This window comes from Cervus elaphus, chromosome X, assembly GCF_910594005.1.
Source record: "Cervus elaphus chromosome X, mCerEla1.1, whole genome shotgun sequence".
Lineage (NCBI taxonomy): Eukaryota > Metazoa > Chordata > Mammalia > Artiodactyla > Cervidae > Cervus > Cervus elaphus.
The window spans coordinates 116,745,651-116,759,172 of NC_057848.1; the positions used below are offsets into that span (position 1 = coordinate 116,745,651).

The window sequence follows — 13,522 nt, forward strand, 5'->3', positions numbered from 1 at the left end:
CAGGTTTAACACAATTTCTTTGAAAACCCCAGCACAATTTTTTTTAGGATGTGGACAAGCTCATTCTAAAATATATTTGGAAAGGAACTAGAATAGCTATGATAATTTTGAAAAAGAAGGATAAAGTGGAAGGACCCACTCTACCTGATGCTGAAGTTGAACATATAACCATAGTTATCAAAACAGTATGGTTCTGGTGGAGGTACATACATAGAAATCAACAGGGCAAATAGAAACAGACTCGCATGCATACCACCAACTGATTTCTGGCAAAGGAAGACAAACAATTCAATGGAATAAGGACAGTCTTTCTAACAAATTGTCCTGGAACAACTGAATGAAAGTGAAAGAAAAAGTCGTTCAGTCAAGTCTGACTCTGCGACCCCATGGACTATACAGTCCATGGAATTCTCCAGGCCAGAATACTGGAGTGGGTAGCTGTTCCCTTCTCCAGGGGACCTTCCTGACCCAGGGAATGAACCCAGGTCTGTCACATTGCAGGTGAATTCTTTACCAGCCGAGTACCAGGGAAGCCCAGAACAACTGGATAGCCACAGACGAAATAAAACTTCAACCTGAACCTCATGTCTAATATTAAAAATTAAGTCAAAATGGATCACAGATATAAATGTAAAACATAAAACTAAAAAATCTTTTAGAAGATAACATAAAAGCAAATCTTTGGGACTAGTGCTTGATGAAGAGTTCTTTGGCATTAACACCAAAAGCATGATGCATTTTAAGAAAGGTAACTTGCACCTCATCAAAATTAAAAGTTTTGCTTTATGACAGACTCTGTTAAAAGGATTAAAAAACAAGCTACAGAGTAGGAAAAAATATTCACAAAACACATATCTGAAAACAGACTAGTTTCTAGAACAAATGCAAAACTCAATAAAAAACAAACAATACAACAAGAAGATAGACAAAAAACTTGAACAGATATTTCACCACAGATATTCCACATCATTTGCCATGAGAAATGCAAATTAAGACCACAATGAGGTATACCCACATACCCATTAGAGCAGGTAAAATAAAAAGTGTCAATACCAAATGCTGGCAAGGATGTGGAAAAATTGCATCTTTCATATACACAGTCATTTTGTGACCTTTTATCATGTAGGAGCTGTTATTTTTAAGTGCTAATTTATATATCACTGTAATATTTTCACAACAATCCAATTATTATATGTGTACATATACAGCTTGTGTGCATCAGGGAAAGGGGTCCATGCTCTCAGCTCTGGGCAGAACTATTTCAATGGCCCAATTTTTGAAATGGGTTTGAGAATGGGCAAAATGTCAAAAGTCAACTCTCTACTCTCACTGGATAATTATTTGGTCCTACATATAATGAGAGGTGGGATCATCAGAAAAGGAACTTATGAAATAGCCTGAAAAACATGATTTAACCTGGCTCTGAGCATCCAGGGCATCTACTAGGTGACAAGGTAAACCGGAAGTAATCACAGAGAGGTCACCAAATGCAGATTCTCAACTGTATGCAGGGTAAACCTTCTTTGCTCTTATTTTGCTACACAGAACAGAGATGGTACCATCTTATGTCTCAAGTTTAAAGCCAAAAATATGTACGTTTTCTTCTTCAGATTTCTATTTCCATAGATGAACTATTTTCCTTCATGTGACTCTTGAGATTCATACCAAGAAACTGAAATTTTAAGCATCCCAGATTTTCTAACACAAAAACAGTTACTAACACAGCAAGCCTTTTGGGCAGTATAGTACAATAGTAAAGAGCATGCCAGGGTTCAAATCTCAGCTTGTTCACTTACAGCTTTGTGACCTTGGGCAAGTTACTGCTCTATGTCTCAGTTTCCTCAGCTCTAAAATGAACATAATAGTATTAGCTCCCTTATAGGAATGCTATGAGGATTATCTTAATGTAAGTGTTGGCATCTCAAACAACAGCTGCAGCACACGTGTTAGCTATTAGAAGACTCTTACTGATAAGTCCACCCAGGTTCTGCAGACACACCCAGATCTGAGGCTGAGATGTAGTAGCTCAGAAATGGTGCAGCCAGCACCAACAACTCCTGGTGACAACCAATGGTGGCCATGCCCAGCAACCCCTGCCTCCCATCAATATAAAAGTTCCAGAGGGGAGAGACTATTCTCTCAAACCCGTTTTCTCCCTGACCCCAAGGATCACCGTTAAGATCCTTGTTGGTTCTTTCTTCTCCAAACTAGGTGTGCTCCGCAGTTGTCAGTTCCACATAAACCAGCAGCCAGCAGAGAAAGGGAAAAAAAAATTGCCATCTTGTGGATTTTCAGAGAATCCTTCATACCTATGTGCCACCGGAGTCTTCTCATCCCCAGCATGCTTACCCTCTGCAGATCTGAAACTGAGGCAGGTGGTGAGAGCACCTCCCATGATGTAGAGTGCACACTCAGAGCTAGAGGGACCTGGAGAAAAGCTGACAGCATGCTTTCGTTTAATGTGAAGACATATGGAGGCCCAAAGGCATGAGGAGCTTGTCTTAAACCAGGGCCAGAGTTAGTGTATGGGTCTCTCAACCCATTTCAATGTCCTCTTTACTGTAAGATGCTGGACCAGCTCACAAACACAGCTTGGAGTTCAAATGCTCTTAAAAAAAACTTAAACTTGGGTCAGTGCTCCTCCATCCTGACACAGCTAACAAAACCACAGGCAGGGGATGTCCATGAGGCTGCAAGAAATGAGGGTGATGCAGGAAATGTCACCTCTTCTGTGCATGCAAGCAAGAAGAGGCGCAGCATAGTTTCCTCCTAAAACAAAACTCTATTGCTTCTCCTTACTTCCAGCTGATGAGCTTATTTTTCAAGGCCGCAGATTTGATTTCAGAGGAGTATGAAATGCCAGACACTGTCAGCAACTATGTCTATTCCCTGTCCTGTAGCTTTAAGACTTTTTGAATTCCTGCCTTAATGTCTCAGCGTTAGCAAGGTCCAGGTGTTTCTTACTCTGCTTTTGTACCCACAAACATTTTAGTGATTTTTTTTCCATGGAAAATTCAATACTCTGAATTTTTATTTATTTAAAAAAATTTTTAATCCTTCCCCAAACAAAACAAAAAAAATATAAAAGGCTTCCATGTGCTAAGCTGTATGTAGCAGCCTCTGCATGGGAGTAGTGACATAGTTAGACACAAAACTGGCCTTGTTTCAAACCAACCTTATATTAAGCCATGACAACATGGGCGTCGTTCCTCCACCAATGATCCAGACAGTGAAGAAGACGATGAGGAGAGTGGTCGTGAACATCATCTGGCGTGCGTAGGATGCCGTGTCTCGGATGGCCAGTGCAAATGCCATCGCTCCCCTGAGGCCTGTGGGGACCAAAGAGGAAGCTCTCTTGTCATAAGGATAAATAACAATGTGTCCCCAGGCCCACTGCTTAGTCACATAGGTCTAATAAATTGTATCTGCTTATGCTTCAAGAGTCAAGTTGTTTTCTATAGAAAGAACCTTAAAGGAATTTAAACGATTTCCTATTTAAAGTTTTCTTTTGCAAAATGCCCAAAGGCAATAAGAAAAACACCGTCCTGTTTTGTACAGCACATTGTGAGAATCCCATATGTGAATACCCCATAGTTTGGGATCTAATTTGGTGTGTGGCTAAATTAACAACTTTTATAGATCTGCTGAGAGTACCTGTGAAGCTTATCCCATACCCGTGGAATCACACTGATGCTAGTATCTGGCAATTAGCAAGAAACTGAAGCACCAATGTTCACTCATCAGAAAAAGTAGAAAAATACAACTGCCCATCAAACCAAATGTGCATATGGCCTTGTTGTTGTTTTGTTGCTCAGTCATGTCTGACACTTTGTGACCCCAATAACTGTAGCCTGCCAGGCTCCTCTGTCCATGGGATTTCCCAGGCAAGGGTATGGGGTGGGTTACCATTTCCTTCTCCAGGAACCCACATCTCCTGTATTGGCAGGCCGGTTCTTTACCACTGAGCCACCAGGGAAGCCCCTTAGAATAATAACACTCTTTCATTACTGAAAGAATTCTCCTGCTAGTAACATGAAATAAAAAGAAATATAAATAATAATAAAAGTTTTCCAAGTCTGTGATTCAAGCACTACCCAAGTGCTATATAGTCATTATAAACTTAAGATACAGGCTAGGTATGAATATGTGAAATGTACAAAACAGCATTTCCTTAGCAAAGCCAGGCAGAGAAGTAACAACATAACCTGATCTATATCAGGGGATGAAGACTTCTTCTATAAAGGGTCAGATAGTAAATATTTTAGGCTTTGTGGGCCAAGAGGAAAAATCAAGGATATTATGTAGGTATGTACATAAAAGAGAAAAAAAAACAAATTTCCAGAAAATTTTATTGATAAAAACCAAAAGTATAATAAGTGTAACATATAAGTACCCTATCATAAGAGCTTCCCTAGTAGCTCAGCTGGTAAAGAATCCACCTGCAATGCAGGAGACCCCGGTTCAATTCCTGGCCTGGGAAGATCCACTAGAGAAGGGATAGGCTACCCACTCCAGTATTCTTGGGCTTCCCTAGTGGCTCAGATGGTAAAGAACTCGCTTGCAATGTGGGAGAACTGGATTCGATCCCTTGGTTGGGAAGATTCCCTGGAGGAAGGCATGGCAACACACTCCAGTATTCTTGCCTGGAGAATCCCCATGGATAGAGGAACCTGGAGGGCTACAGTCCATGGGGTCACAAAGAATCAGACATGACTGAGCGACTAAGCACAGTACACAGCATAAATTCCCATTCACCATGGTTAAGACTGCCTGTATAGTATGAGAATGAAAAGTTATACTCACTATATTTATTTGTATATTTTCCCACTTTTCCCAACAATTTCATGATTTCATTCATCTGAGAACTTCACTGCAATTCACTGGAGCAACTCAATAAAAGTTACATTAAAAAACACAGCAAGGTTGATGTTCTCTATTAATCTGTCGTATTGAAATACTGGCACACATCTAGATCATCCTACAGCCAGCTATGGCACCACTTAATATTTCAACCTTTAAATGGATGCTATCTCAAAGAAGAAAACCTGAGGGTCAGAGAGTGATAATGTGTGCTCCATTTTTCTTTATTAGGTAAACAATGTAAGTAATATGAAAGTGGTATTTCTTTCATAGCCTTGAGGAAAATAATTTTGATAGGAGATATCTTTAAACAGTACTGTGTATCTCTGTCTTTTAACACAGAAGATGATGAACACACTTTATCTAGGTGACCAAGTTATCTCCAATTCGTCTTCCTCTTTTCCACTGGCATTTTTTCTCATATGTATGGAGGCTCTGCTCTGTCTTGCCCTCCTGAGAAGCCTCTAATGTTTCCCAGATGCTCTTGAATAAAAGCCCAACTCTTTGGCATGGCACTGGGGCTTCTCTGTGGTCTAGACTCCAGCAATGATTCTCAAAGTGTGGTCCTCAAACCACCATCAGCAGCAGCAACAGCTGAGAAAATATTAGAGCTGCAAATTAATGGGGCCCACCCCATTCCCTCAGAATCACTCTCTGGTGGTAGGGCCCAGAAATCAGCTTTAACCAGCCCAATAGGTGATTCACGTGCAACTTGAAGGTTTGCACCAATTCACATGAAATTTCCCTTTCCAACCTCACCCGCATTCTGCATTAGCCTGTGTATCTCTCATGTTTAAACCAGACCATTACCCTTCCCTAAAAAGGCCACACACATCAATGCTTTCCTGCTGCCTCCTGAAATGCCACTGCATCCAAGCCCAGTTGGAAGGCTACGCACTGGATGAAGACGGCCCTAGGCCCTGCTTTTCTCTACATTTATGCCACATCTCTTGTGTGCAATTCACCACCTTCTCTTGGGAGAAAGTTAGCTTTTTGTATAGTGTCTCCCTTCAGTGGACTATGAGCTCCCTGTAGACTGTGAGCTGGTTTCTATATCCTCCACAACCTAGAAGCATGGCTTTTATGAAGGGAATGCCCAACAAACATGTGTCAGAGTGAAAGGAAATCTTTAGGGCTGGCTGTGTACTTAAATGGAGATGCAAGGGAGAACTAGACAACACAATTGCTTTGCTGAGCACTGCCTAATGATATGATTTCAGTATGACTCTCTGAGGCCTCCAAGAACTACTGTGTGGCAGTAAAGGGCTGCCACTTGCTGTCCCTCTTGTATATCCCCTCCCCCTTCCCAGACAGAGGTACCTCTAAGGGTCACAGTGGCCTTTTGCCCCACTATCTTCTCCCTCTGCTCTGCAGGGATGCTCTTACTTGAGTCTTGTATATAAAACTGGATGTTTTACACTCTCACTGAACCATCTGTTCATGCCAATTGCTCTCTCCTTTCTTTTCCTTCACATATTTCTTTATTGTCCTTTGTCTCTTCAGTGGCTTTTCCACTTTTCTCGGCTTTATAGTGAACAGGGGGCATCTGGGAGACAGTGTAAGTCAAGCAGAACTATCATGGCTCTTATCTTCCAGTTTGGGATTCATCTTGCTAATGTGAGTGTATTTTATATCTTAGAAAGTTAGAGCTAGGAGGGATCTCAATTGATTATTTCAATTTCATTATGAGAGAACACTGAAGCTGGGAGGTGTCAAATAATTTGGCCTGTACTCTTCATCATTAAAGACTTATTTTCCTTCTAATTATAGGTCTGAAGCCCTTCTGGAAGATTAAGGGTTATGAACACCCACTAGAAAACAATCAAGCACTCTAAATACATATATATCTCCAGGTATATATCTCCTTGGGTGGTAGAGATAAACATGCAAATATTTTAGAGGAAAATGTTCACATGTGGTAGTATGGTTTACAAAATCAGTATCCGCTCTATTTAACATGTCTGTCTGTCTACCCAGCACTGCAGGGGACCCCAAAGAACCAGAAACTTGAATTTCTGTCTTTTTATGAACCTTATTGATTGCATTTTAATCATACTTACACTGCCTGCTTAATAAAACTCACTTTATTGACTTTTTTACCTGAAAACATCATCATGTGTTGAAAATTCCAGCCAATCTTGTGCCTTCTGCCCAAGTTGAGGAAGAAGGAAAGTGGGTAGATGTGGGCGGCTCTGCCCAAGAAGATGGCAACCTGACCACCAGGTGGAGGTTAAGGGCTCAACATGTTTCCCAAATGGCATTTTCACACAACCTCTGATTGAGTAGAGAATTTCAGGAATGCCATGACACTTTATTATGATCAGGAGAGTTGCACAGAGAAGGCAGGCTGTCTCATTTGCCTCTAAACAAGTCTCAGCAGTAAGTGGGATTCGACTGGCCAATTTTTCCAACCTCCAGCTCACAGAGATAATTTCTGGCCTGTTAAACACACTGCTGTAACTTTTTGATCTGATTAAACTGATACAGACCAAGTCTCTGATCTATCTAAAAAAAAAATGAGTCCAGAGAGAAGCTAAGGTACCATGACTGTGGTGCAGAGTTAAGAGAAGTAAAGAGTGTGTTTGGACTCTACTGGGAGGAAAAAAAAAATCGTAAGAAGAAAAAAATTACTAACCTGAGTCAAACTATAAACAGAAGGTTTGCTGGGTAAGGTTGTAAGCTTTGGTAAACATTCGGGGTGTGTATGACCAGGAAGAGCCTACAAGTAAGAGGTGGAGAAGCTTACAGTATTTATACAATGAAGACACATTCATTATTCCTCACAAGGATCAGCCTGGGGAGAGTTCTCTGCCAAAGTTGCTAACGAGTCTTTGGGGAGGTAAGAGATGGAGGAAAGGCAGAGTGTGGAAGAGGAACTCACTGCGCAAACCAAAGAATTCAGGGAAGCTGGTCATTCGTCACTTGCTGAGTTTAGAACAGAGCCCAACAGAGCGAGGCACGCCGCCCTGCTCACAGCAGGAAATCACTGTGTAAGCCAGAGGAACAGGGAGCTTCCGTTTCAGCAGAGCAACCACCAGCTGCCGGAGCTGCAGCTGTTTCAGGCAGAAGCGAGGGTGGGACTCTCTTCTGCCTTCCCTAGGATATAATTCGAACTTCTCCTCTGCTGCTTTTATCTCTCTCCCTCTTTTCCTTTTTGCTACTGTTGTGTTTGTTTTGTTTTTAACAGGAGGGAAGAGCAGTCCTCAAGTGGAAGTGGCCTTCAGGATTCACAGAGGCCCTGGCTCCCCGCTGAACAAGCCCCCCACACCATAAACAAGGGCAGTGCTTTCACTATGTCTCACAGGATGCCATGCTAAGAATACAAATCACAGCGACATGCAAGGTCTTTCTTAAGAATAAAAACACTGATCTGCCAGATCTTTAGCTCTTTGTCTGGTGAGTGTGTAAACCTAGGAAATGAGCCCAGTTGAAGCAGATAACACTCTTAAAAGGCAGGAGTCTGGCATGGCATGAGGCCACTGTCTCTCTCTCTAGCTGCTTGGTGAGTATCAGTTATTCCTCCACAATAAGTGAAAAGCTCAGAAGAGAAAAACACTCCTCTTTGGGGGGCCAACATCCCAAGATCTAAGGATACCCATGAGGCCTCAGAAAAGGCAAAAGGGAATAGGCAGCAATAGTGGCCTCCTGCTCTGGGTTTGGAGCTGAACTGCTATAGTTTCAAAGCCCAAAAGAGTGCACTTTAATGAAAACAATAGGGTCTGAGGCCAAGAGAGCAAAGCCCTCATCTATCAATGCACTGCTGGGCATTCATGTATCTCCTCACTTCAGAGGAGCCAACCCCTAAACTGTCCAAAAAACTGCTGTCACAATGGGACTAAATCAAGGAACCAAGCATTTCTCCATTTTATCTTCCATTCCTCTCCATTTCCTTTTTTGAGAAAAAAGGAGGGGGATCTTTTCCACCATGGGGAGGCGTGGGTGAAAGCACACACACCATGTGCAGGCTGCCTGTAACCGCGTGCAGTTGAGAGCAAGGGTCACAGAAACTTAACCTCTTGGATTGGAATTCATGTGCCAATGAGAAAAAAACAATTTGGGGGACAGATATGGGTTGTCGATTTTTAGATCTCTTAGGAAAGATGCTTTACAAAACAAACTACCACCTGCCAACCACCTGTGTAACAGAAAGGCCATCTGACACAGAAAATGAAGAAAAGGTTAACTAGAAACAATACCCTGAATATTCATTGGAAGGACTGATGCTGAAGCTGAAGTTCCAATACTTTGGCCACTTGATGTGAAGAGCCAACTCACTGGAAAAAAACCCTGATGCTGGGAAAGACTGAGGGCAACAGGAGAAGAGGGTGACAGAGGATGAGATGGTTGGATGGCATCACCAACTCAATGGACATGAGTTTAAGCAAACTCCAGGAGATGGTGAAGGACAAGGAAGCCTGGCATGCTGCAGTCCATGGGGTCGCAAAGAGTAGGACAAGACTTAGTCACTAAAAACAACATCAACACAGAAAACTCAGAAAGGGCAACTAGAATCAACATCAGTCCTTGAAATCAAATACTTTTAGCTTTATACATTACCACTTAAGCCTTCTTCTCATCATAAAGACACCATGAACCAGTGCTGGTTCAGTTACCTCCCCGCCAAACCAGAGATTATTGTTGTTATAGCTTCCCTGGAAGCAGTCATCTCTCTGTGTAGAAAATGGTGGAACCAAAAAAGGATACAAAAGCTCCAATGATGAAAACAGGGCTGAAAACATGCTTCTGGAAGGTAAACAGTGCCAGGCCCATGTAGGAGAAGATGAAGTTCTCTGCCAGGAAGTGTAATACCTCAAAGAGCTGCACGGAAAGGGAAAAGCAAACCGTAAACCCCATGGGTCCGCTCCCTCGTATTACAGATCACTGGTGAGGACACACTGCTCTCCCTCACCTGCTTCGTTCGGCTTCTGGATTCCACTGACAGATTGTTGTAGGTGTAATGAGCTTGTGTGATTCCACAGAAAAGGACAGCTACCACACCTGGCAAGAGAATTCAAGAAAAATCCATAGGGGGCAGGGAAAGAAACTGGAAACAATCTCTCCCTGAAACAAAAAGTTAAGGTAGGAAAAACCAGCATATCCCACTTTCTGAAAGTTTTGGAAAGTTGCCTATTACTGAAAGTGCCCCCGCCCCCACTTCTCATATCAACCTTTGCTTCTCCCAACTCTGCTCTCCTTCAAAGTCAAGGCCCTCAATTTTCCCCCTTGCTCCAGTTTTAAGGGTATTCTCTCCCCTCTTCTAAACTCCTACTGAATTGACCACCTCGATGTGGCATTTCGCATTCACTCCCTCATAGAGACTGTGAAGTGTGTACCAGTCACACAGTTGTCATATTCCTCTCTGTTTGCTGAATGAATGAATTTAATTTCAAACCAATGCTTAGTATTTTTGCATGGTCCAGGGATTCAGACAAAATGGATCCAGAGTACTAGTCCATTTATCCCAGCCCTGAAAAAACTAGATTTCTGGTTAATAGTGATTATTTTGTTGTTCAAGACAATTAACACACCTGGGGCTTTGCCTATATATTTACAGATGGTTGTCAAGTTTTAAAGGAAGTAGGTCACATAAAGATACATTGCAGTATTTAGAAAAGATAATGAAAAGCACTTCCTAATTACCTGGGTTACGGAGAGCAACTATACTTGAGTTTTCTAACAGAACAAATCCAATGATTACGTTTTTTTAATGAGAGAATGTGAAGAAGTAACACAATCACCCACACTAATAATCTATGAATCTAGCACCATAAAAACACAGTCTTGAAAAGTGGTGATTAAACAGACCAGACACAAAACAAGGAAAAATTGTGCTCACACTCATCTGAGTAGATGCAAAATGATCTTTAAAAGGATATATATTTTGCTTGTTATCACTACTGTCTGCAAAGTAACGTAGCAATTCAGGGGAGGATACAAACAAGGTGGGCTTCCCTTGTGGCTCAGCTGGTAAAGAATCTGCCTGAAATGCGGGTAGACCTGTGTTCGATTCCTGGGTTGGTAAGATGCCATGGAGTAGGGAACGGCTACCCACTCCAGTATGCTGGCCTGGAGAATTCTATGGACTGTATAGTCCATGGGACTGCAAAGAGTTGGACACGACTGAGTGACTTTCACTTTCAATTTACAAACAAGGTATTAATATATTCAGTAACTTTTGCAGCTAGGCATCTACTTGTGGTCAGAATGAGTACTCAAAGATGTAACTGAGTTTGAAACAATAAAGCTTATCCTTTAAAAAATATATAGCTTTGGGGGAAACTAAACTATTCCTAAGGCAGCACACAGGCCTCACTCGGCAATCCTGCATATGGACATTCTGTGAGCGGTTTATCAACTCCAGGCCACAGCTATTAAGAATTTTGCCCTCCCCTCACGCTCCCACAGCTCCAGCCACAGTGAGGGTAAAGGCGACCCAAGGGCAGAGGAAACCCACCTGTGAACCCACAGGCTTCCGCCAAGAGGAACGTGCTCCACGACATCAAAAAGAAGAGTGCAGTCTCCAGCAGGGGAAAGCAGTGCAGCTTAGTGAACTTGGTCACGTCAGCTCCTGTCAAGGAACTGTCTCCAGCAATGAGTATCATGGTCACTGAGAATCATTCTCTGTTAGCCCAGGACCCCTCCCCAAAGGGCTACTCTTTCCACTTCAACTCTTCCTTTGGGCCCCCAAAGCTGCTGCATGGTTTTGAATATAAAGACAATGAAGTTTCTCCAGTAGAATGGAGGTTTCTGAGGGCTGGGAGTCCAGGGATAGGGAGAATACTATTCAACAGGCACACAGTTTCTGTTGCAGATGATGAGAAAGGTTCTGGAAATGGTGGCGGTGGTCACACACCACCAGTGGATGCACCTAACTCCACTGAATTGCATATTTAAAATGGTTAAAGTGGCAAACTTTATGTTAGGCATATTTTACCACAATTAAAAAATAATAATGTAATATATCAAAAACCAATGAATTGTACACTTCAAATGGGTGAACTGTACAGCATGTGAATTTCCTCTCAATAAAGCTGCTTTTTTTTCTTAAATCAAGCTTTCCAAGAGAACTGGAAATGGGCTCTCTATGCTCCTTGGCAATGCCCATATTTCTGAGATGCACAGTTGAGGCCTGAGGTATGACTTGCAGGTGGGTTCCGGCAGTGCTAGGAGTGCCTCAGGCAGGCGTCGGAAGATGAGGCAGGGAGACTCTGACCTCTGTGGACTACTAAGGCCTGAGTCCATCACAGGTGCCTAATGCACGCATGAGGGAGAGAGGGAGGGAGAAATGCACAACTCCAGGGGTAACTACAAAGAGCTGTCACTTTTTGGGATTGGCAATTCCCTTCCTCACACTGCCATTCCACGGAGTGGTGGCGGCGCGGGGGGAGGGGGGCAGCGCAGCTGAGAACCATGTCATGAGTGGTTTCACTGAGCAATATAAGTCCTCAGAGCATCAGAGAGCCTTGAGGAAGAAAGCAATCTACATCTGCACGGCCCAATATGATAGCCGCTAGCCCCATGTAACTACCCAACACTTAAATATGGCTAGTCTGAATTGAGATATCCTGTGAGAGCAAAATACACACCATATTTCAAAGACTTGGTACAAAACCTGAAGGGATAAAATCTCATCACTAACTTGTATAAACTCCATTAATAGTCTGTGTATCTACTGTAGGCTGAAAAGATGGGGCTCACATTTGTGGCTCCCATTACATCTGTATTGGTCTCTGCTGATCTAAATGCTATTGGAAGAAGATCTGATGAAGAACTCAGCACACCTGTGGAAGGCTTGCCTGCTCATTCCAACACTTTGCTTTTATGCTGGTTGGTTGACTGGCTTGTTGGTTTTTAACTCAATATCATGCAGTCCTTGGCTTAAGGAAGGCCACCTTGCTATAATTCCCACAGACAGCCCCTGGCTAGTGAAGGCCATGTTAGCCCCATATGGCCTGGAACAGCGGATGACAGCAGCCAGTCTGGGGCTAAAGTAATTCACAGCCTGCTTCCTTCCAGCCTCCTGACAGGTGGTCTCCAATTCCCAGCCTCCTGGCTGTTCCACTGTTTCTGTGCCGCCTCCCACACCCCCCAAATGATGCTTCCTCCAAGTTCCTATCTCCAACTGGTTTATAGGAAGAAGAGAAACACAAAGGTGAGGACACAGCTAAGCCCAGAGCTACACTCTCAAACATTTTCTCTGACTCTTAACTAGGCCATCGACTGTCAAGTTTCACCAAAGGGTGACATTTCAGGGGCCCCCCAGCCCCCAGTGGAACAACCAATTTAAGATTCATTTCTGAAAGGAGGAAATGAGAACTTTCTTTTCACAAGTGCAAGGTTACATATCATACTCAGGTGGGTGCAGAAACCACAGAAAGGATATTAGAGCAGTCACGACACCAGTCACAGCTCCCATGGTAAAAGAGCCACTAAATATACCTAGAAAAATGCCAACTGATTTAAAAAAGGCAGCAGCATCAAAGGCGTGAGTGTTCAGCCCCGCTGGCTGGTAGGCAACAATAGACCTGGAGTTTAAAGAGAGAGAGAATTAGAAAATACTGGGCTGGTTTTACACCATGGTACTTACAAGTATTGACAAACATAGGTATCTACACTCTGTGGAGCACTCCCCATGGTGTATTCATTTAATTTAACTTGCAGT

The 13,522-nt window shown here is 42.8% G+C and overlaps 1 protein-coding gene across 3 annotated transcripts in view; it reads right to left on the reverse strand.

Annotated features, from left to right (window-relative positions):
- The window catches only part of SLC9A7 (solute carrier family 9 member A7), a 157,159-nt gene that overhangs the window by 38,645 nt on the left and 104,992 nt on the right, over positions 1-13,522 (reverse strand). For 2 of the 3 annotated variants that reach the window (XM_043895466.1, XM_043895465.1), the window contains exons 7-12: positions 13,244-13,385; positions 11,315-11,420; positions 9,770-9,858; positions 9,565-9,678; positions 6,961-7,072; positions 3,176-3,329 (exon numbers count right to left, since the gene is read on the reverse strand). In XM_043895466.1, coding sequence (XP_043751401.1) covers positions 3,176-3,329; positions 6,961-7,072; positions 9,565-9,678; positions 9,770-9,858; positions 11,315-11,420; positions 13,244-13,385 — 717 coding nt within the window. The remainder of the gene's footprint in view (positions 1-3,175; positions 3,330-6,960; positions 7,073-9,564; positions 9,679-9,769; positions 9,859-11,314; positions 11,421-13,243; positions 13,386-13,522) is intronic. The other variant, XM_043895467.1, reaches the window with a different exon arrangement.